Source organism: Carcharodon carcharias, chromosome 28 (genome assembly GCF_017639515.1).
Source record: "Carcharodon carcharias isolate sCarCar2 chromosome 28, sCarCar2.pri, whole genome shotgun sequence".
NCBI classification, from domain to species: domain Eukaryota; kingdom Metazoa; phylum Chordata; class Chondrichthyes; order Lamniformes; family Lamnidae; genus Carcharodon; species Carcharodon carcharias.
Genome location: NC_054494.1, coordinates 35,682,984 through 35,706,356, shown reverse-complemented (window position 1 = coordinate 35,706,356; position 23,373 = coordinate 35,682,984). Strand labels below are relative to the sequence as shown.

The following is a 23,373-nucleotide window of genomic DNA, read 5'->3' as shown; positions in this document are numbered from 1 at the left end:
CCTTATCCAATGCCTTTTGGAAATCCAAATACGCCACATCCACTGGTTTATTCCTTTATCCACCCTACTTGTTACATCCTCGAAGAATTCTAATAAATATGTCAAACATTATTTCCCTCTCACAAAACCATGCCGGTCCTGCCTGATTTTCTTCATGTCCTGTTACTACCTCCTTAATAATGAATTCTAGCATGTTCCCAGTGATGGATGTGGAGATATTAGAAGGGGAGAGCTTTAGGCCTAGATGTATGAAGGTATGGCATTAAAAGAATGCAGATATCTAGGAGGGCTGTAGGGCTGGAGGAGGTCACAGAAACAGGAGGGGTGAGGTCGTGGAGGGATTTGAACATTTGGTTAACAATTTTATCTGCTGTACTAGGAAACAATGTAGGACAGTGAGCACAGAGCACAGGGGGCGATGGGTTAATGAAACTTAGCGCTTCATGTTTGTTTCATTATTAACATTAGTGATTTCACATCCATGCAGTTGAGCCAATAAATTACTTAACTGTTTCATTAATGAAAAAGGCATTTTTAATGTTTCCTGTGGTGATGCTAAAGGTGAGGAGAGCATTGCAGCCACTGTCAATATCGGTAGCCAGGACTCGGGCAATGCTTGTGGATACGGCTGTGTTTTCACTGATGGTGCAGTTCCGTGGCATGTTCTGGAGCACAGGATCATTATCATTTATATCCAGGACACGCACTTCGACCAGTATCTGCATGAAATAGAATCACAGAATCTTACAGTACATGAAGAGTTCATTCAACTGCTTCTGCCAGCTCCTTGAAAAAGCAATCTAATTAGTCTCGCTCACCCCTGCTCCTTCTCCCATAGTCCTACAAATTTCTCTAGTTCAAGTACCTATCTTCAGAAAGTTATTATCGAATCTGCTTCATCTTTCAGGCAGCGCATTCCAGATCTTAACAACTAACTCGCTGTGTAAAAACTTGCTCCTCATCTGCTCTCTCTGCAATTACCTTAAACCTGAGACCTCTGCTCACTGACCCTTCAACCAGTGGAAACAGATTCTCCTTATTTACTTTATCAAAGGCCATCTAGATTTTGAACACCTGCATTAAATCTCCCCTGAACCTTCCCTGCTCAAAGGAGAACAATTTCAGCTTCTCCAGTCTCTCAATGGAACTGAAGTTCCTCATCCCTGGTACCATCCTAGTAAATCTCCAGGCATTGACCTCCAGATTCAGATGTAATACTCCAGCTGAGTCACAGAAAGAAAAGGGACATTAGAATCAGCAGTAATAACACTCCACGTCCTTACAATCAATCTGAAGGGAGGTGATGGTGTAATGGTATTGTCACTGGGCTAGTGATCCAAAGACCCAGGGGAATGCTCTGGGGACCTGGGTTCAAATCCCACCATGGCAGATGGTGGAATTTGAATTCAATAAAAAATCTAGAATCAAAAGTCTAATGATGACCATGAAACTACTGTCAATTGTCAGTTCATTAATGCCCTTTAGATAAGGAAATCTGTCTGTCCTACACATGACTCCAGACCCAGAATGTGGTTGACTCTTACTCTAGTAAGCCACTCAGATCTAGGGCAATAAATGCTGGCCCAGACAGCAAAGCCCACATCCCATGAGGTCATTAATGAATAAAAAAAAATTATCTAAATATCTTGAAAATTGTATGTCAGTTCATACATGTCATGTCATAAATGCCAATCAGGCCTATAAAGCTCAAGAATGTGGCTTGCAGGTTAAAGGATTCTTGAATGAAATTTGGGCCTGGTAGTTAAGATTGGTATGATATTGTGGATGAAACTTCTAATTTGCTGTCGTGAATGTTTGAGGATCTTCAATTTAATCACTCGGTACAGTCCACAGAATTCACTATTATGTCGATTTATCTCAATATCCTGGCTCGTGACTTCTTCTCTGGTGGGTGAAGGGGAAATGTCCTGGAGCAACTGTCAGAAAACTTCTAGCGATGCTAGACCTCTCCACGGTGCCTTTGAGCAGTCTGATCTGAGTCATAATCCCTGAAAATTCCTAATGACTGAAACAACAGCCTATTGTGTGGGAGTAACTGAAGGAAAAGAGAGAGAGGAGGGAAGAGTGAAAGAACAAGAGTAGAAAAGAAAGAAAAAAAGCAATGAGAGAGAGAAAGGAATTGAGCAAGGAGGAAAGCAGACAGACTTTAAAATCTTGTTTGATGGACTGAGAACAAAGGGATAATGGAAGGAGAGATGTACGCAGATTAATCTGCCTATACTTACCTACAGTGCAGGCCATTGCCTGATAGAAATAACTGTCTAAAAACCTGTGCGATCAACAAGTGAAGGTTGGTGGCAGGAATATGTCATGTGCTAATATCAGAACAAGGTATTGGGAGTATAAACAGGTTAAGGACTAACCATACTGCTCAGAGCTGGTGTTCCTCTGTCTTTGCCCATAATGGTTAGGTTATAAAATGCAACACTTTCCCGATCTAACTCAGCTTCTCTTCTCACACGAAGCTCCCCTTCCACTGGAGAAATAATGAATTCATCTGTAAATCAAAAAAAGGGAATGTTGGTTGGAAAGCCTGTCTCTGTTCCTCAGGCAATATCTACCAAACATGTAAAGTCCATTGTGTATAAAATGACACTGGGATTGTTCACAGAGTGGCAGCGAATAAGGAGCTGCACACATCAGAATTTGTTCCTCTCCTCTGTTGATCTCTCCATTCTCCTTTTCTCTCTTTCCTACCATTTTGCAAAATGACATAACCCTTGTGTATTGTATCAGCTGCAAATCTTCCTATCCTAAGTCTCTTGCAATTGCACCGTGCACAGGACATGCACAGTATGGCAAGAAATGATATAAATTAGGTAGCAAATGTCCTCTGAAGGATTGTGAACGCTTTCATAATTCAAAAATGTTCTCAATTCTTCTTAAAGGGGAACTGTGCTTTTCTAAATTGCCACATAGGGTAGAATCTTACCTAAGGCGGGCAGGCTGGGCAGGAGCAGGTGCGGAGCCAATCACTGCCAGCGATCGGCTGCGTGCTGCCATTTTATGCAGGTGGGCCAATTGAGGCCCACCCAGCGTAACATGTGACCAGTAGCACCCAGCACTATCTGTGCAGGTGGGGGAACGAGGGGGAGTTGGGCCTGCTCTCTTAGAGCGCAGCAATCTCCGAGGCATGGAGCTGCCTCAGGGAGATTGAGTAGATAATAAAAGTTTTTAAATAATAAAGTAAGAAATTATTTAAAAACGTCCCCTCATGCGACAGTGTCACATGAGCTGGGGCACGTTTGTGAAATTTACAAAACTTATTTATTAATTTTATAAAACCTTCAGGAAACCTCATCCCTGTTAATAAGGTCAATTGCGTTCTTAATGGCCTTAATAGGCCATTGACAGTTCAGCAGGTGCCCGCCGAACACAATATCGAAATGACGTGCAATGATGTCAGGGCGCACATCCGACATCATCTCACATCATCTTACACATCGGCCCTCTCCCCGCACACCGATAACAATATTCTGCCCATATGGGTCTTTGGTTATCACCCTCAGAATGAATCTATCCATCATGGACAACATCTTCTTGCTTTAGTGGGCCTGACTTCTGTGCTACAATTGACTTTGATCAGCAACCATGGGTGGTGCTTGAAGGCTACGACTTTTGCCAAAACTGATTGAACTGGATGGGCACTGCATGCACTCTGTTACCCGTAGCTCAATGGGGAGCACTTACACCTCTGAGTCAGAAGCTTGTGGGTTCAAGTTCCACTTGAGCACAGGAATCTAGGTTGACACTTCTAATTCAGTACTAAGGGGGTGCTGCACTGTTGGAGCTGCTGTCTTTCAGATGAAATGTTAGGCAGATCTCTCAGGTGGACGTAAAAGATCCCATGGCACTATTTTGAAGTATGGCAGAGGAGATCTCCTTGGTTTCCTGGCCAATATTTATCCCTCAATCAACATCACAAAAAAAAAATCTTATCATTATCTCAATGTTGTTTGTAGCAGCTTGCTGTATACAAATCCCAAGTTTAGAACATTTGACTGCATTTCAGAAGTACTTCATTGGCTGCTAACTGCATTGGGACATCCTTTGGGTTGTGAAAGGTGCAATGCAAATCATAGAATGGTTACAGCACAGAAGGAGGCCATTCAGTCCATCGTGTCTGTGTTGGCACTCTGAAGGTGCAAGTCTTTTTCTAATACGTTACTCCACACTACTGACAGTTAAAGACTCATGCTCTATTTCAACTTGACACAGTAAGGGGCCTTCTGAATATTCCAAATCCCCAAATCGTGGTTGCTTGCACGATCTTATAGAATTCTTTTGCCCCTTTGTTTTCATGGTCCATTCAGTTACTTCATCTCACTCTCCCTCATGTGCTCGCTTCCCCTTGAGGATGTTCAAACTATTGGCCTCAACTTTTCATCAAAGTTAAAACACAAGCTTTAATTATTTGCTATTGAACCCATTAATATTTTTTGTGGAGTGTGTAGATCATTTTTTAGCTCCCTTGCTTTACAGATTGCATAACTTACTTTGCTCAAACTTACTAAGGGGATCTCCTGCTATGATGCTATATTCTACTTGCCCATTTGGGCCCGAATCTTCATCTTCCGCAAGGAACGTCCACACTCTTGGACCCGGTTGACCCTCAGTGATGTCAAATGGACCCTCGTAAGTATGAGGAAACCTTGGAGTTACATCATTAACATCATTCACATTGACACTTACCTGCAACAGGAGAAAAAAACACATTTATCATTTAAATTCTAATGATTGAAACGTTTTGTGCAAATGTTTATGTTTCAAGAGCAAACTTGGTTTCGATTTCTGTCTTGGGTATTGTGATCTGATTAAACCTCACTCCAATCGAAGAGGTGGAATCAAAGGTGCTTTCTCCCCGATCACAGTTAGTGACCCAAGTGTACTACTGTCCCTCACAAGTAACAATTATTGCGAGTAACTCACTTCCTGACTCCCCAAAGCTGTCCACCATCTACAAGGCACAAGTCAGGAGTGTGATGGAATACTCTCCACCTGCCTGGATGAGTGCAACTCCAACAAGGCTCAAGTTGACACCATCCAGGACAAAGCAGCCTACTTTGATACCCTATTCAGCATCCACTCCCTCCACCACTGATGCACAGTCACAGCAGTGTTTACCATCTATGAGATACACAGCAGCAACTCACCAAGGCTCCTTCAACAGCACCTTCCAAGCCTGTGACCTCTGCAACCTAGAAGGAGAAGGGCAACAGAGACATGGGAACACCAGTGCCTGGAAGTTCCCCTTCAAGCCCCTCACCATCCTGACTTGGAAATATATCGCTGTTCCTTCACTGTCACTGGGTCAAAATCCTGGAACTCCCTCTCTAACAGCACTGTGGGCGTACCTACACCACACGGACTGCAGCGGTTCAAGAAGGCAGCTCACCACCACTTTCTCAAGGGCAATTAGGGATGGGCAATAAATGCTGGCCCAGCCAGTGATGCCCACATCCATGAACAAATATTTTTTTAAAAATTCAATTCAAATAAAAAGAGCAGTTTGTTAGATTAGACAAATTAAATCATTCACCGATGCCATTGGTCTACGAGAAACCATAAACTCTGTCACTGGCTGGAGGCAAAAAGAGAGGGGTCACTGGCCAAGGTTTGATCAGATGATCTTATTGAAGCATACAAGATCCTGGGGAGACTTGACAGAATAGATGCAGAGAGGATGTTTCCCTTGTAGGGGAGCCTAGAGCTTGGGGACACAGTTTAAAAAATGAGAGTTCTCCCATTTAAGACTGAGATGAGGAGAATTTTTTTCCCTGAGGAGCTCAGTAATCTTTGGAATTCTCTTCCCCAGATAGCAGTGGAGGCTGAGTCAATGCATATTTTCAAGGCCAGTTAGACAGATTTTTGATCAACAAGGGAGTCAAGGGTTATGCAGGGCAGTCAGGAAAGTAGAGTCAAGACCACATGCAGAGCAGTCATGATCTTAACAAATGGTGAAGCAGTCTTGAGGTACCGAATGGCCTGCTCCTAGTTCCTGTGTGGCTCATCCAAGGGCTGCCGTGAGGCCAACAACCAATTTGCTGATTGGTTCATCACCACTGCTTAAGATAGGTACAAATTAAGTGTTGATTTAAATTGTGTGGTCTGCATGTCTCCAGAGTCAGCGAGGGAGCCCAAGAACCCAAGATGCTTGGAGAGTTCTGCCCTAATGCAGCGACTTACCAACTTATCAGACTCCAGACAGGGTGGGGTTCTGAGCTTAGGTCAATTAGACCTTAAAATCTAATTCCAAAGTATCTGTCCCTACACCCACTTTTTGTACTTTTTTATTCCTCCCACTAACTGTATGTGGCAATCCGCATGCTCCATTGCATCAGTACCTCCCAAACTCTGGCTACATCTGTCAATCAATTCATTAAGCTTGAAGATAGTTGATTAGCATAACCAGAATGAATCTGAAGTAAATGAATGAACGAAGGCCATTGTTCCAGCACAGACATGGCCCTTTAGGAACTTAAGGTCCCTGGAATGTAATGCCATCCCAGAATTGAATATTATATTTCAGGAATTAACTTCTTGAATTGATGGTCTAAAACACACAGCCTTGCTCGTTAACTATACAGCAGAATGATGTCCATGTACCCCTCTAATATGTAGATGCTATATTAATGCAAGTCCCTCCAATTTTCTTCAAAGTAAACTGCAGGGACCAAGCAGATGGTGTGAGCATCCCCTTGATGATGTTTCACTTTCAGCCTTAATGAATAGGTGGCTCTTGAGTCAAAGCTTTTCCTTTCTGTTGAAATACTTACTGTGGCAGTGGAGGTCAGGCGGCGGAGTGGATTCGGACACTGGTCAGTGGCTGTAACGATGAGGATGTAGCGGCCATGGCAAATCTCATAGTCCAATTCCTTCACTGCTTTGATCTGACCCTAGAACAAGGAATTAATATGACTGCACTTAACTTTATCTCCACAAACCTAGGAACTTCTGAAACTTTGATTGGGGAGTCTTCTTCATGTGACAAGAGAGTGTGCACTTACTCTTGCTCTCCTGATGTCAAAAATCTGCAGCTCACAGAACAGAGCTCTCTATATGTTTCCAATGTATAAACTGGTGCCTCCAAACAGAGGAAAGCTTTATGACTACATTCACAATTTCGCCTTGCACGGTGAGCCTAGTGATTTTCCTTCCACCTCACCATCCCCTCCCCAAACCCAACACATAACAAAGTCACATCTCTAACCTCCTCCTGATTGTAAAGGGAATTTCAACTGTAACCTTGAATACTCACTGTGACATTGTGGATAGTGAATGTGTTATAGATATTCCCATCCACAATATTGTATGTAACAGTCCCATTGAGGCCTTCATCTTGATCCGCTGCACTCACTGTTATGTTGAAAGAATTCAAGGTAGATGGCCCTTCATCTAAAGTGATTTCATACTGTTGTTGCTGAAATGCCGGATGATTGTCATTCTCATCCAAAATACTTACACGTATTGTAGTTGTCGCCTGTAATGAACAGAATACGGGTTAGTCATAGAATTGTACAACACAGGAGGCTATTTGGCACAGTGGTACTCATTGTTAATTGGACAGTAATTATATGCAGGTGGTGCTCCGGGGATTCACCTATGCTCCTACAAATAGGAGCAGACTGAACCTGTGGCTGTGGGGTTAGAAGGTGCATGTTTGTAATGTGTATCTAAGAATAACTTATGCAACGGTGGAAAGATTGGCTCCAGTTTTGTCCTTCACTGCCTGCCTTCATTGAATAGAACATGTGTGCTGACTCTTTACAAGAGCTATCCAATTTTTCCTACTTCCTCAGGCTTTCCCCATATCACAGAATCATACAGCCCAGAAGAGGCCCTTCGGCCCATCGAGTCTACACTGACACGTGAAAAACACCTGACCTACCTACCTAATCCCATTTACCAGCACTTGGCCCATAGTCTTGAATGTTATGATGTACGAAGTGCTCATCCAGGTACTTTTTAAAGGATGTGAGGCAACCTGCCCCCACCACCCTCCCAGGCAGCACAAAATCCAGGACTCCTTTCTGGCACCACCCTCTCTTTAATGGCACACTCTGTTCCAGGTCTGCAACATTATATATATTTCTCATCCCATTCCAGTGGACATGTCTCTCAAGCTGCAGCCATTGCAAACCCAATCCTTAGTTCAACAGAAAATAAAAAGATATGTTCCTTACTCTGCAGAGATAGCAGAGACATTGTTTATAATGTTCCAAAATTCCTTAGATTCTGGAAGGGTTATCGTGGATTGGAAATAGCTAATATGACACCTTTATTCAAGAAAGGAAAGAAACAGAAAGCAGGAAACGACAGACCAGTTAGACTAACATCTGTTATAGGGAAATTTCTAGAATCCATTCTTAAGGAGGCTAAAGCAAGATACTTTGAATATCATAATTTGATCAGGCGGAGCCAACATGGGTTTGTGAAAGGGAAATCATGTTTAACTAATTTATTTTGAGTTTTTTAAGGGAATAACAAGCAAGGTGTATAATGGGGAACCTGTAGATGTGCTGTACTTGGCTTTCCAGAGGGCATTTGATAAGGTGCCACATCAAATGTTGCCATTCAAGATAATATTGCATGGTGTAGGGGGTAACATATTTGCATGGATAAAAGATTGATTAGCTAACAGGAAGCAAACAGTAAAGATAAATGGGCCTTTTTCAGGTTGGCAAGCTGTAACTAATGGAGGGCCACAGGGATCACTGCTGGGGCGTCAACTATTTACAATCTATATCAATGATTGGATAAGGGCCGAAGGGGCAGAATCTATGGTAGCTAAATTTGTTGATAACACCGAGATAGGTAGGAAATTAAGTTGTCAAGAGGAGGTAGAGAGACTGCAAAGGGATATAGACAGGATAAGTGAGTGGGCAAAAACTAGGCAGATGGAGTATAATGTGAGAAAATGTGAACATGTACACTTTTTTAGGAAGAATAGAAAAGCAGTATGCACTTTAAATGGAGAGAGATTTCAGAACTCGGTGGTACAGAGGGATCTGAGTGTGCTGACACATGAAGCACAAAAGGTTTGTCTGCAGGTACAATTATTAGGAAGGTAAATGAGATGTTGTCACTTGTTTCGAGGGGAATGGAACATGTAAGTAGGGAAATTTTATTGCAGCTGTACAGGGCCTTGGTGAAACCAGATCTGGAGTACTGTGTACAGTTTTGGTTTCCTTATTTGAAAAAGCTGTAATTGCACTAGAAACAGTTCAGAGAAGGTTCATTTGACTCATTCCTAGTAAGAGGGCCAATCTTATGAAGAAAGGTTGAACAGGTTGGGCCTATACCCATTGGAGTTTAGAAGAATGAGAGGTGACCTTATTGAAACAAAAGATCTTGAAGGGATTTGATAGGTGGATAGCAGAAGGACGTTTCCTCTTGTGGGGGAGACTAGAACCAGGGGATACAGTTTAAAAATAAGATGTCTAGTGTTTAAAACGGAGAGAAGGAGAATTTTTTTGCTCAAGGGATCATTAGTCTCTGGAATTCTCTACTCCAGAAAGCAGTGGAGGCTGGATCATTGAATTTATCCAAGGCAGAATTAGACAGATTTTTGATAGACAAGGGAGTCATGGGTTATGAGGGTCAAATAGCAAAGTGGAGTTGAGACCACAACCAGATCAGACATGATCTTATTGAATGGTAGAGCAGGCTTGAACAGCTGAATGGCTTACTCCTGCTCCTAAATCCTATGTTCCTGTAAAGTTTAAGACACTCGTCTTAAACCTACCGTTCTTTCCTTCGAACTGAACGCAAAATTCAATCATGTTATGATCACTGCTACCTAGGGGTGCCTTTACTATAAGGTTATTAATTCATCCCTCTTGTTTCACACTACCAGATCTAGAAAAGCCTGCTCTCTGGTTGGCTCTAACACGTGCTGCTATAAGAAATTGTCCAGAAAACACTCTATGAACTCATCTTCCAGGCTATCTTTGCCAATCTGATTCCCAGCCGTTGTTACCTTGCAGCCAAGTCTCTGTAATGGCTATCAGGTCATACATATTTATTTCTATTTGAGCTGTCAATTAATTTGTTTTGTTACGATTGTTACGTGCTTTCAGACACAGAGCCTTTAACTTGGCCTTTTTACCATTTTTGCAATCTCCGGTCTTATCTGCTGGTGCACTTTTAAGTTTAGCCCTGCAAATTTTTCCTTTTCAAGTATACATTCCATTTCCTTTTGAAAGTAACAATTGAATCTGCTTCTGTCACCCATTCCAGCAAGATCATGATAACTCAGGGTGAGATTGGAAGGGTTGGTTCCAAGGCTCTTTCGACAGCACCTCCCACGATCTCTACCATCTAGAGGCCAAGGGCAGCAGATGCATGCAAACACCACCACCTGCAAGTTCCTCTCCAAGTCACTCACCACCCTGGCTTGGAAATATATCAGCCGTTCCTTCACCGTCACTGGGTCAAAATCCTGAAACTCCCTTCCTAACAGCGCTGTGGGTGTACCTACACCACATGGACTGCAATGGTTCAAGAAGGCAGCTCACCACCAACTCCTCAAGGGCAATTAGGGATGGGCAATAAATGCTGGCCTAGCCAGCAATGGTCACGTCCCATGAATGAATAAAAAAAAGTTTATATGCAGAAGAAAGCTTCTGCCACATTTATAGAAGTGTAAAGTATTCCTATAGGGGAATACACTTTCTACAGGGCCAAAATGCAACTTTGCCAGGGGGTTAAAGCTAAATGAAAAGCAACATTCTGGAAATTTCTCTACAGGAACCAAAATTGAAAGCTGCCTTTCGTTCCCAAACAAGTTCATGTTTGTCCCATGACAAAGGTAGCAAAGATACAACCATAACCCATGAACTTCCCCTCACTGGTTTTCAGTCCAGATGAGGACCCTCTATAGATAATAACAAACTCCCACAGGCTCTCTTGCAAACCCTGATCCACTTCAAGAATAAGAAAAGCCTCAAACCCATCCATGCCCGAATTATCCACCAGACCAATCATCAAGAAAAACTCCAGGAATCCATAAGGCAAACTCAAGAAGGCCATGGACAAACTTGACACATCAGAGGTGAAAGACAATGGCCAGTCCTCCTCTTCAAAATTTTAGTCTGCTCCTCACTCAGTCTGGTCATCTCTGCCAGACTGGGGACTCTCCCTCTTGGTTAGAGTTGATTTCACACCAGACTGTTCCAATCATGGCCTGTGTGCACCAACTTTCTTTCCTTTCTTCTCTGCCTCTGGTTTAGCAACAATATCTGGTTCTCACAATCTTATCAACATGGTTCATGCTGATTTGCTGATCTTCTGCATGGAGAGATTAGAAGTAAAGGTCATAGTCTTAGGATAAGGGGTCAAACATTTCAGATTGAGATAAGGAGAAATTTCTTTGCTCAGAGTTGTGTATCTTTGGAACTCTCTAGTTCAGAGGCTTGTTGTTGAGTATATTCAAGACTGAGATCGACAGATTTTCTCAGGGAACCAAAGAATGTGGGGGCAAGTTGGAAAGGTGGAATTGAGGTAGCAGATCAGCCATAATCTTATCAAATGGCCAAGCAGACTCAAGGGGCCAGCTGGCCTACTCCTGCTTCTATTTCTTACGTTTATAACTCGTTCCTGTTTATTTTCACTTAAGTCCGACAAGATCCCCTTCTTAACTCCTTAACTAATCCACCAATCAAAGACAAGAAACCAACAGTGAACAAAGAGGCGAATCCGGGAAAGACTGAAAGAGACTGCAAGTGAGAAAAAGAATGAGAGAGAGAAAGAGAGAGAGAGAAGCCTTTCTTTATAACTGGATAGATCCAATAACCCCTACCAGAAAGCCCTTACATTTTCTGACCCTGGGAGAGAAGTTGTGCCCCTCAACAATAGCTGTGTCAACGTGGCCCAGTTGGTAGCTTGCTTCTGTGTCAGGAGGTTCAGGTTTTAAAGCCCACTCCACAAGGCTGATGCTCCAGTGCAGCACTGGTCAGGGCAGCTGCACTGCTGAATGTGCAGTCTTTCAGATAAGAGATTAAATCAAGGCCTTGTATGTCCAACTGACAAGATCCCACAGCAATGAAACCAGAAAGTGCTGGAAAATCTCATCTGTGGAGAGAGACACAGAGTTAACCTTTGGAGTCTGCTTGACCCTTCTTCAGAACTGAAGAGAGGCAGAAACGTGATGGGTTTTATGCTGTTGAAAAAGGGCAGGGTGGGGGGGAGAGACTGTCAGGTGAGCAAAAAGGCAAGGTCAGGGATAGGTCAAAGGGCAGGGGAGATTAAATTAGAAAGATGTTATGGAACAAAAGGCAAAAAGAGTGGGAAAGGGATAGTAGTAAAGGAACAAAGCATTGGTGCAGAGTAGGTGTTAGTAGCAGAATAAGGTCATAGCTGTCTGAAAGCAAAACAGAAGAATAAAAGTCAGGGCTGTCTGATAGCATACCTGAGAACAAGATACAAACTGGCACTAAGGGAAAAAACGTACAAGATGGAAGAAAGAGTTCATGGTTTGAAGTTGTTGAACTCAATGTTGCGTTCAGAAAGCTGTAAAGTGGCTAATTGGAAGATGAGGTGCTGTTCCTCCAGTTTGCATTGGGCTTCACTGGAACATTGCAGCAGGCCAAGGACAGGAATGTGACCATGAGAGCAGGGTGGAGTGTTGAAATGGGAAGCCAAATGCAGACTGGGTGATAGCTTTGCAGAACACCTCTGTTCAGTCCGCAAGCATGACCCCAATCCTAACTCGAAACGTTAACTTGGTTTCTCTCTCCACAGATGCTGCCAGACCAGCTGAGTTTTTCCAGCACTTTCTGTCTTTATTCCAGATCTTCAGCATCCACAGTATTTTGCTTTTATCTCACAGCACTATTTTGAAGTGGAGCAGGGGATTTATCCCCAGTGTTTTGGCCATTATTTATACTTCAATCAGTATGACAGAAACACATTGTCTGATCATTATCACACCGCTGTGTATGGGAGTTTCTGTGTGCAAAACTGGCTGCTGAATTTCCTACGTTACAACTGTGCCTATACTTCAAAAATTCTTCGTTGACTGTAAAGTGCTTTGGGACATCCTGAGGTTGTGAAAGGCGCTATATAAATGCGAGCTTGTTTTTCCCACCACGGTGGACATCTCAAGGCCACAAAGACAGCATCACCATGTCTCGTGCTTGATTGACTTCCATGGGAACAGGGAGAGGAACAGGGGAAGAGGAAGAGATAAAAACAGAAAATGCTGGAAATATTCGGGAGGTCAGGCAGCATCTGGAAGAGAGGGCGAGACAGAGTTAACGGGGAGAATTTTCTGGTCGGCGAGCAGGGGTGGGGCCCGCTAGCCGACACATAAAATGACGCACGGTGACATCGGGGGCGCGTCATTTAGATTTTCAGTTTGGCAAGCGCGCAGCCGAATCGGCTACAGGCCAGCTGAACGCTCAAAGGCCTATTTAAAACTAATGGAATCAATTAAATGAGCTGCCCGTACAACCTTAAGGGCGGGATGAGGCTTCATGAAGTGTTTATAAATTAAATAAATTTTTGAATGAATGTTCCTTGACATGACCCAGCTCGTGTGAAACTGTCAACACGAGGGGACATGCCTTTATTTAAATGTCTGAACCTTAAACAAATCTTCCTGAGGCACAGGGAACGCACAACGCTTCCGGGTGAGCGTCACGCTGGGCGGGGCCTTAATTGGCCCGCTGATGTAAAACGGTGGCGCACACCCGATCGGGGTCGTGCTCACTTCCGCCAGCCCCCGCACAACCCCTCCCGGTGGGGAGGGGGGAGACATTCAGCCCAATGTTTCAGGTCTTCGCCCTTTCATCAGGATTGTGAAAAGGTAAGAGAGGTAATAGGTTTTAACCCAGTGAAATGGGGGAGGGTGAAAAGTGAACAAAAGGAAAGGTCTGTGATAGAGTGAAAGAGAGGTGAGGTTCAATGATTAAATAAGAAAGAGTTGATGGCAGAGCCAAAGGGAGTGGTAACGGGACGGAAAAGAAACAAAAAGCCGTGTGAAGAGAAGGTGTGAACGGCAGGATGACAAACAGCTGCTGTCCGCAAGCAAAAACAAGAGAAAAACAATATTCAGATCAAAACGCGAAGAAAAATGAAGCAAAATGGGGGCAGGGTTTACGATCTGAAATTGTTGAGCTCAGTATGGAGTAAAACACTAATCGAAACACAAAGTGCTTTCCTTGAGCATGTGTTGATCTTCATTCTCTCTCCAAGGCTGCTGCCAAATCCTGCTGAGCATTTCTGGCATTTTCTGTTTTTATTTCAGATTTACATAGTATTTTGCTTTTGTATTGGAACAGGTCATTCAGTCCTTCCAGCTTGTTTTGCCCTTCAGGTTGGTGGGGGGGGGGTGGGTGGGTGGGGATGCTGGTGTGGTCAGAATGTCACTGAACTAGTAAACTAGAGGCCCAGTATTACGATCCCAGTTGCTGTTTACACTGGACAAGTCAGATCCCAGAGTGAAACTTGGCTTGATAGATCCTAGCTTTTTTCGGGGGGGAAACAGCGGAGGAAAATGACAGAAAAAATTCACAGGAGCCTGCTGATGAACTTTTAATACAAAGGATAAAATATTTATTAAAACAAGAAAAGCAAACCATATACACCAGATAAAAAGGTTGGAAAGATCTCACTACAAACACAAAAAGGCACTTTAAACTCACGCTATTCCTTTATCCAAGTAACATCTTTACAGACACACAAAACAGTGAGGAGTTACCACTAATTTGATACAAAGCCTTCTTGCTTGGCACTGGCACGGTTGCAAACAGTATTCTTCCAGTGAATTCCTGGGCATTCACTTGATGCTTCTCACCCAACTTGTATCTCTCCCCAAAACACCCAAAAACTGCACTCCAAACTCACTGGCCAGGATTTTCCCCTCGGTGATTTGGGGGCGGGGCCAGCTCGCCGAGGGGAAAATGACGCGGGATGATGTCGGGCGGAACCCCCGACGTCATCCCGGTCCCTTTAAATTTTCAGGAAGGCGGGGGGCACAGCGAAATCAGCTGGTCCGCCCGCCGACCTGTCAATGGTCAATTGAGGCCATTGACAGGATCATTAAAGTAATTATAGGACCTGCCCGTCCAAGCTTCAGGCTGGCGGGTAGGCCAGGAGCCCCAGCGGCTTCTGATAATACAGGAAACTTCATCCACCAGCGGGATGAGGTTTCATGTCCTTTTTTGAAAACTTTAATAAATGTAATGTCACATGAGGGGGAAATGTTAATAATATTTTTATTTTTCTACTTTTAAAGCTTTTTAGACTGTCACTAATCTCCCTGAGACAGGACTTTGCCTCAGGGAGCAGTGTGCACTTTGACAGATGGGGAATCCCTCCCCCCCACCGCCCCCACACAGGAAGCACATAGCGCATGGCGCTTCCTATTGGACAGGCCGCTGAACGGGCCTTAATTGGCCCGCCCACTCAAAATGGCGGGGGGTCCGCTGTCTGTCCACCACCGAGCCGGTGGGGCCCACACGCCCACCAAGGGCAAAATTCTGCCCACTGTTTCTCCAACTGCAGAGCAAACAAATGAGTTCCTTAAATTCAGTCCTCCAGCAGCACCTCTGCTAAACTGATTGCTTTACCCAGTCCCATAACTGATTATTCAGTTAGCTACTGTTCCCACTAGTCTTGCAGTTTTTCTTCTCAGACAGCTTAGCATCTCTGTCTTTTCTCTCTGACACACAATGAACTTTCCTCTCTTAACTCCTGTCTTTTCTGTGTCTGTGCCCTTGGATCACTGCCGCTAGGCAACAGTAAGGTTTTTCTACTTTGTGTTTTTTTTCCCCCCAGAATCACTGAATTTTCAACCCCTTTTAACCCATCTCTTTCACTTCAGAGGTTTTAAGGCCTCATTAAAAATGCACATATATATATATATACACACACACACACCTGAAACCTTTCAGTGATAAGTCTATCCAGGCTCCCAGGCACCAAGGTTCATAAACAAAACCTAAGTCAAACTGAAACCTTTTTTTTTCACCTTTCTTAATAAATATACATAAATTCAACTTAAAATTATACATTATACATTATGCATACCACCAGCCTAATGCTCTGGGGACATGGCAGCTGGTGGAATTTAAATTCAATTAATTATAATAAAAATCTGGAATCAATAATGGTGACCATGAAACTATCAGCGATTGTCATAAAAACCTTCACCAATGTCCTTTTAGGAAGGAAATCTGCCATCCTTACCTGGTCTGGCCTACACATGACTCTGGTCTCATAGCAATGTGGTTGGCTCTTGACTGCCCCCAAGGGCAATAAGGGATGGGCAACAAATGCTGGCCTTGCCAGTGATGCCAACAGACCTTGGCCAAATTTTTTTTTTAAATTAGATCATGACTTATCTATATTTTAGCCTTATCCATCTGTCTTGGCTCTGTAATCCTCACTGTCAATATTGAAATTTCCTTGTTTTTGTACTCTTTGCTTGTATTTATAAAGTCAAAGGTTCCATACGCATTTTTTTTGAAAGACAGTCTTTTCACCATGCCTTGCCAGGTTTGAAGGTCTTTGAGAGTAAATCTTCCAATCTCTCTTTTCCTGCACTCCAATTTGAAAGTGTATTTTTCGATTTATATTGCCTATCCCCTCCAATATATTGCCTATCCCCTCCAATGTGCGACTGAAGATAAATGTGCAGTTACTGTACTTTTGGCAAAGATAAACAGCAATACTCTTGTCTACACTGTAATAGAATGAGCATTCACAATCAAAAGATTGACAAGGTTTCCGGGTAGAATTTTTGCGAGGTCTGTGGATCAAGGGGAAATGAGGCTTTGTGGGGGGGGGAATGGTGGGGGGAGGGGATTTTTGTGGATGTCCAGGTGATGTACACCTGAACCCCTGAACATGCACAAAGTCAACTTCCACTCGCAGCTTCTACAGCATCCCTGGGGTGCTTTGCTTCGTGAAACGCAAATTCCACCACTCCACAACCACAGTGAATGAAATGCTGCATCTAACACTAGACTGACCACGCCTTGGGTACCGCATAGCTGCTTGGGACCCATATACTGTTAAAAACATTACCTTCTGAGGAACTTCAATGCCAGGCAGCTTGCTTTGATACAAACAGTTAAACGTGAGGCACCAGTGCCTCCTCAGTTGGTCACATCGCTAGGTTGGCACAGTCTCCAGGAAAAAAGAAAGGCCCCACTGGCTGATGTGCCTCTGTAAAATCCTGAATCAACAGTTAAATATTTCTAAGCAGTACATCAAGCCCAAAAGTGACCAAGCTCAACGAGTTTCCAATCAGCAGCCCCAATTTGCTTCCTTTGCTAACTCCTTCCATCCCACCCCTCCCCTGAGGTCTATTAAAGTCTGGAATAACCTCCCACAATCTTTAATCTCCATGCCCTCCAAGGACTTAACTTAGGAAAATCTGTTGAACTTTTAAAAAAAATTAATGCGACCAATCGGCCACACTCATTGTCCACCTCCTGAGAAAATTCCCTAAATATCTATGGACAGAAACCTTACCAAGTATCAAATTTTCACAGTCCACAGCTGATTACCCATTCTGTGTACTCCCTGGCCCCACTCTAGGCTTGGCTGTCGGAGGCCGTGCAGGGTGGGGATGGGAAACAGTGCGTCAGAAGCTCTTGGCTAACTGCTCTAAAATCTGAAGTGATGTGGCTGCTTAATGCTGAAGAACTGCATGTGTGGAGGCCAAAGAAATAAATAAGCGTGGCAGTCAGAGACCCAGTGGCTGCCAGGATAAACATGCAGATGTACAGGAAACCGAGTCTGAGGTAAGTGTTGAAACAGCTAGACGTGTGGCATGCTTCTGCAACGGGGGTTACGTACAAGGACGGCTGCTGTGTTTCTTACTCCAGGGTACTCCATTCTTAACAAAAACAAGTTACATTTGTATAGCGCCCTGCAACATAGCAAAACATCACAAGGTTCTTCACAGGTGTGTTATCACAACAAAATTTGACACTGAACAGATTATTGGAACAGATAAACAAAATGACTGTTCACATGACGAGTTTCTAATATTAGCCAAGGTGTTGGAGGCTTGTGGACTGGGCACTTAGCTTTAACATGATAACCATACTGCAGTGTTACCTCCCAGAAACTGGATCCGTTACCTAGGCCTCAAACTCTGGGATTTCCTCCCCAAGCCTCTCTGCCTCTCTTCTCCTTTAAGACGCCCCTTAAAACCTACCTCTTTGACCAAGCTTGTCCTAATATCTCCTTATGTGGCTCAGTGTCAAATTTTGCGAATCCTGTGAAGCGCCTCGGGTAGAAAAGAATGCAAGTTGTTGTTGTGGAGATGCTTAAAATAATGAAGAGATGGGACGGAGAAGATAAAAATCAGGCTGCTTCCAATGGCTGAGTTGGGTTATGGGGTGTGGTGGGGTGGGGGGGAAAAACAGGGTCTAGACCAAGGGGATGTAAAGGTTACATGCAAGAGCTTTGGGGGAGCTTAGAGAGTAGGGGAAAGGAATCTTACACGGAGGATTACAAGGCTCTGAAATGCACTATGAGAATTAGTGATGGAAGCAGAGGCTATACTAATATACATGAAGGGTTGGATTGCTGGCTGAAGGATAGGGGGAATAAGAGTATATGGCATATGGAATGAAGATTATGGTTCATGTTGTTGGGTTGAGTGACCCATTTGTGTTGCACTTTTTATTCAACTCTGTTTCTGATTTTGTAGGTCTGTATTCATTTTATTTAGACACTGACAAGTCTAGAACATTTCATACTTTCAGTTGAACTTGTATTCTGAAGGCTTTGATCCTTGAATGAGTTTGCAGCTCATGCTGTAAAATGGAACTAGCTACCTGAGCACCGCTGTCCTCTCTGCTGCTGAATGGGTAGTTCCCTGAAGAGTCACTAAATTACTGTAAAGTAAAAACACACAATTTGAAACAGGAGACTTTTCAACATCAGAAGCTCAATGGGAAATGGCCTCAAGTTTGTAGACGATACCAAACTTGGAAAAAGAAGGCAGTTTGGATCCTCAAGGCATGTAACAGAGAAGCAGGCAGCATGGACATGAACCAATTCCCTTACCAACAGGTAAACACCTTCAATACATTCTGAAGGCGGCAAAAATCTGATAGTTTCCAGCCGTAATCATTCGCCATGTGTTTCGAAGGGTTGTAGAGGCATTATTTTCAATCTTGGTTACTCCCATTTAGATGAGCGTCCTATCAGGTAGTCTGTTTCACTTGTCAATCATTGCTGATCTCCCATGTCAGAAACCCAGAATGCAAACCTTCCGAGTATTTGCTTACAAATGAAAGCAATCGGTGTGTGTTTCCACAAAGGGAGTCCAAGACAGTAAAGCTTTTGAATCTGAATGATAGCATCAACTCCTGATTTATAAAAAACTGAATAGAAAAGGTAATCCAGGAACACATCTTCAAGCTAAACTCTGACAGTAGGACAGGTGTTCAAGTTTGAAAAAGGCAAAAAAATGATCAAACTGCAGACTTTCAGTTAGATAGATGAGTGTAGCCATGGTGAGTGGAGCCAATAATGATTGACAAGTGGAACAAACTACCTGGTAGGATACTAATCTAGATGGGAGTAACCAAGATTGAAAATAATGCCTCCACAACCCTTTGAAACACATGGCGAATGATTACGGCTGGAAACTATTGGATTTTTGTCTTTTTCAAAATGTGTTGGAGGTTTTTATCTGTTTGTAAGGGAACTGATTCATGTCCATGCAGCCTGCTATTCACAACTCAGGTAATTGTTAGTCAAACATGGATATGCCTGTTTCAACACCCTTTAGTCCAATGGGGAAACAATACAAATGGATCCCCCAGATTCTAATGAACGGTATGAGGCCAAGCCATTTCCTTCCAGGCAGATGTTTTAATCCTGGTCCTGTTGTGTTCTGAAGTCAATACCCTGTAATAACGTTAATTATGCGCAAAGTTTGTCACACTGTGCAAAAGGAACAGATTTCGCAAATCTCATTATGAAACTATTTTACTTCCACTTCCTCCTGTTGCTGCAAAAATGTTCCTGTTAAGTGAAGCTAGGAGAATGTTGCATCCTAGCATTCACATTCAGCAGGTTCAGGGTACAACACAAAAGACAAAAAATGAAAAGCTGAGCATTTTATAAAGGTCAGCTAGGTCCCAGAATATCCTGCCATCTTGAACACAATGTACTGATATTTTCTTTTTCTTCATCCTTACAATTTACGCAATTTCCCAGCAGGAGTTTTACTGGCAGTCAGATTGCCCTTTAATGATGTTAGCTTGAGAAGGATGCCCTGTAATATTACAGAAGACCAGTGATATATCATCAGAACAGAGGCACTCTGTTTTCACATAGTTACAACCCTCTTGTGTACATTGTAGAGCAATGCACAGTGTGTATAAAATATCCCGTCCAGCAAAATGTTCCAGGTCACACTTCAGGTGACAGACTTGGGTGTAATATCTGCCAAATATTTGTATCAAACTTGCCTGGTTGGCTCACTTTTAATATGAAACAATGACCAATCATAACTGAGAATAAGTAGGGTTGCAAGGAAGTAGGTAATTTTCCGATGGAAAACTATGAGGGAGTACAAACTCAGCTAATGTGACCAACTAAACCATGCCCCATCTCCCCCTCAGGTGGATGTAAAAGACCCCCAAGGCGCTATTGTGAAGAGGAGCAGGGGAATTATCCCCAATGTCCTGCCCAATATTTATCCCTCAATCAACATCACACACAACAGCTTTACTAGTCATTAGCTCATTACTGTTTGCGGGAGCTTGCTGTGTGCAAAATGGGTGCTGCATTTCCTGCATTACAATGGTGACTACAATTCAAAAATACTTCGTTGGCTGAACAGAGCATTGAGATATCCAGAGGTTGTGAAAGATGCTGCATGTAGAAATGCAGGACTGTCTTCTGCATCAGAAGCCCCACCAGTTTGGTCTCACTCAACCCCCGATAGCACTAAGCACTGCTGCGTGACTCGGGCATAGAGGTCAGATCCTGGTGGAAGTGAGACCTAGATGTTGTATTCTAACTGCAAACAGCACAAGCAGCAAAGAGTTCCCCCTGTTTCTTTGTAACTCTTAGCTGCTTGAGATTCCATGGAATTTTACAGCACTGAGACCGATCATTCATCCCGACTGGTCTATCCTGGCACTTATGTTCCTCTCAAGTCTCCTTCCAACCTTCTTCACTTCACCCTACTGACAAAGTCTTCTATTGTCCTTGAAGGTACCTACGCTACTGACTTCAGACAGTCATGTGGCAGTGAGCTCCATATTCTCATGGCAATGGTTGGCTATACAAAATAGCGTCGAGTTTCCGAGTGAATTTCCAGACTATACACAATTCCCCCATTCACTGGGGCCAAGGTCCTGGAAATGCTCCCTCCCCCCCCCTGCCAATTCCTGACCCTGAGAATTGGAACTGTTGTCAGAAGTGTACTAGCTTGGTCTCCTGTAATTCTGTACCATTGCGTAACAGCAATCGCATGCACGTCAATTCACTTTGTCCTGACTAAAGTGGCTGACAGCTTGTTTATTTAAAATAGGGCAGAGTTGCCAAGCCTCCAGGATTGTCCAGGAATTAGCGATTAATCTCCAGGACAAGGCTGTGAGCAACGCTGGGGAGAATAATCATGGAGAGCAACACAAAAATAAATGGTTTTAAATAAAATTTTCCCTGATCATCGTTGTTGATTAGCTTTAAATTTATTCGAGGTGGAAAAAGGCTGTTTGACTTCCACAAAAGTGACCATATCAATCTGGGCATCATCTACCCTCTCAGGTGAAGAGCAGCTGAAGAGATTCCCCCAGAGTTCTGACCAATATTTATTCCTCAATCAACATGGCAAAAAACAAATGATCAGATCATGATCTCATTGCTGTTTGTGGGAGCTTGCTGTGCTCAACTGGGTCCTGCATTTCCCATGTTACAGCACAGACTACACTTCAAAAATACTTCATTAGCTGGAAAGCGCTTTGTGACAACCTGAGGTTGCAAAAGGTGCTCTATAAATGCAAGTCTGTCAAAAAACCCATCAGTTTGGCCTCTCCCCGGTGCACAGCACTAAGTGCTGCTGAGCGACACAGGTATACTTGCCAATTGGGGTTAGATCTTGGTGCAAGTGGGGCCTAGGTACCGAGCAAGTGCCAGTTTTCACTGGCACACATTGACAACCATAGCAGCAAAGAATTTCCCCCATTTTGTAACTTGAATTTTCTTGGGATGCCATAGAGTTTTACTGCACGGGGATCATTTAATCAGGTATTGAAGAGCTTGTCCTCGTCAATCCTGAACCCTTTTTGTCCTGCTGTATCTTACTGTATTGATATGTAAGCTTATCTTGTCCTGTTTAAATATCATCTCTCTCTTTGGTCCCTTGTGAGATGTCACTTTTTTGGCTGCAGGTGTACACATGAGCTTGTGTCCACCATGCTCTCTGGCCCAGTAATTGCTTAACTCCCTCCGGTAGTGTATCCAAACTGAGATGGCTCAGCTTCAGAAGGATCTCCCACCAGGCATGGGATCTGGGTTGATGACAGATGGGGTAGTGAGCTTGTCTGTATCTGGCAAACCCCGAAAGAAGCACAGTGTGGGATTTATTGTGTGTCAGCAAAAGTTTCGGTTCACAAATTAGAGGCAGCAAAGCTAGGGTTAGCTCGCCAATGATGGGAACTGGACCCTTGGACCGAAGTTACAAAACAGCCTTTGTTTTCACAATTATAATAATTCCACCAGAGAGAAATGATTATTTTGTTTTAAGAAGGAGAAATGCTTTGTAATGTCACTTCAGAACACAAAATGCTCATGCAGGGGAGCAGGGCAGGAGTTTGGTGCACCACACTCAGTGCCCCACCTCAAGTACTGCTTGCAAAAAAATCACCTGTACCAAACATTCACTTCTCCTCTTTAGAAATTCATCACTGCTGGAAAAATATACTCATGTAGACTTTTACTTTCCCACTGCAACAGAAGCGATTCAACGTTAAATGATCTGAAGCAATGGCTAGCCCATGCCTCACCCAGCTCTCCAGAATTGCCCAGGAGTCACCAGGAGTGGACAATTAACTCTCTGGACACCGCTGCAAGCAGCACCCAAGGAGAACAACCATTGGAGCATGAAAACAAATTGTGATTTAAAAAAAAAAAAATTCTTTGAACACTCGTTAATAATTACCAGAGATGGAAATAAAAAGGTTGTCTGATTGGGAGAGGCAATTGGAGACGCAAGGTCCTGTGATTAAACCTCCAGGGACACGTCCAATGAGATGAAAGCAAAATACTGCGGATGCTGGAAATCAGAAATAAAAACAGAAAATGCTGGAAAAACTCAGCAGGTCTGGCAGCATCTGTGGAGAGAGAGACAGAGTTAACGTTTCGAGTCCG

The 23,373-nt window shown here is 43.4% G+C and overlaps 1 protein-coding gene and 1 long non-coding RNA gene across 2 annotated transcripts in view; one reads left to right on the top strand and one right to left on the bottom strand.

The window, feature by feature from the left end:
• Positions 1-23,373, bottom strand: part of cdh23 (cadherin-related 23) — a 704,187-nt gene that overhangs the window by 79,663 nt on the left and 601,151 nt on the right. The window contains exons 37-41 of the mRNA XM_041176120.1: positions 7,280-7,501; positions 6,798-6,917; positions 4,533-4,713; positions 2,385-2,518; positions 510-719 (exon numbers count right to left, since the gene is read on the bottom strand). Coding sequence (XP_041032054.1) covers positions 510-719; positions 2,385-2,518; positions 4,533-4,713; positions 6,798-6,917; positions 7,280-7,501 — 867 coding nt within the window. The remainder of the gene's footprint in view (positions 1-509; positions 720-2,384; positions 2,519-4,532; positions 4,714-6,797; positions 6,918-7,279; positions 7,502-23,373) is intronic.
• On the top strand, positions 13,693-23,306 carry LOC121270742. Its single transcript, XR_005941599.1, has 3 exons — positions 13,693-13,828; positions 17,569-17,774; positions 22,960-23,306. It is a non-coding gene; the product is annotated as an uncharacterized LOC121270742 (long non-coding RNA).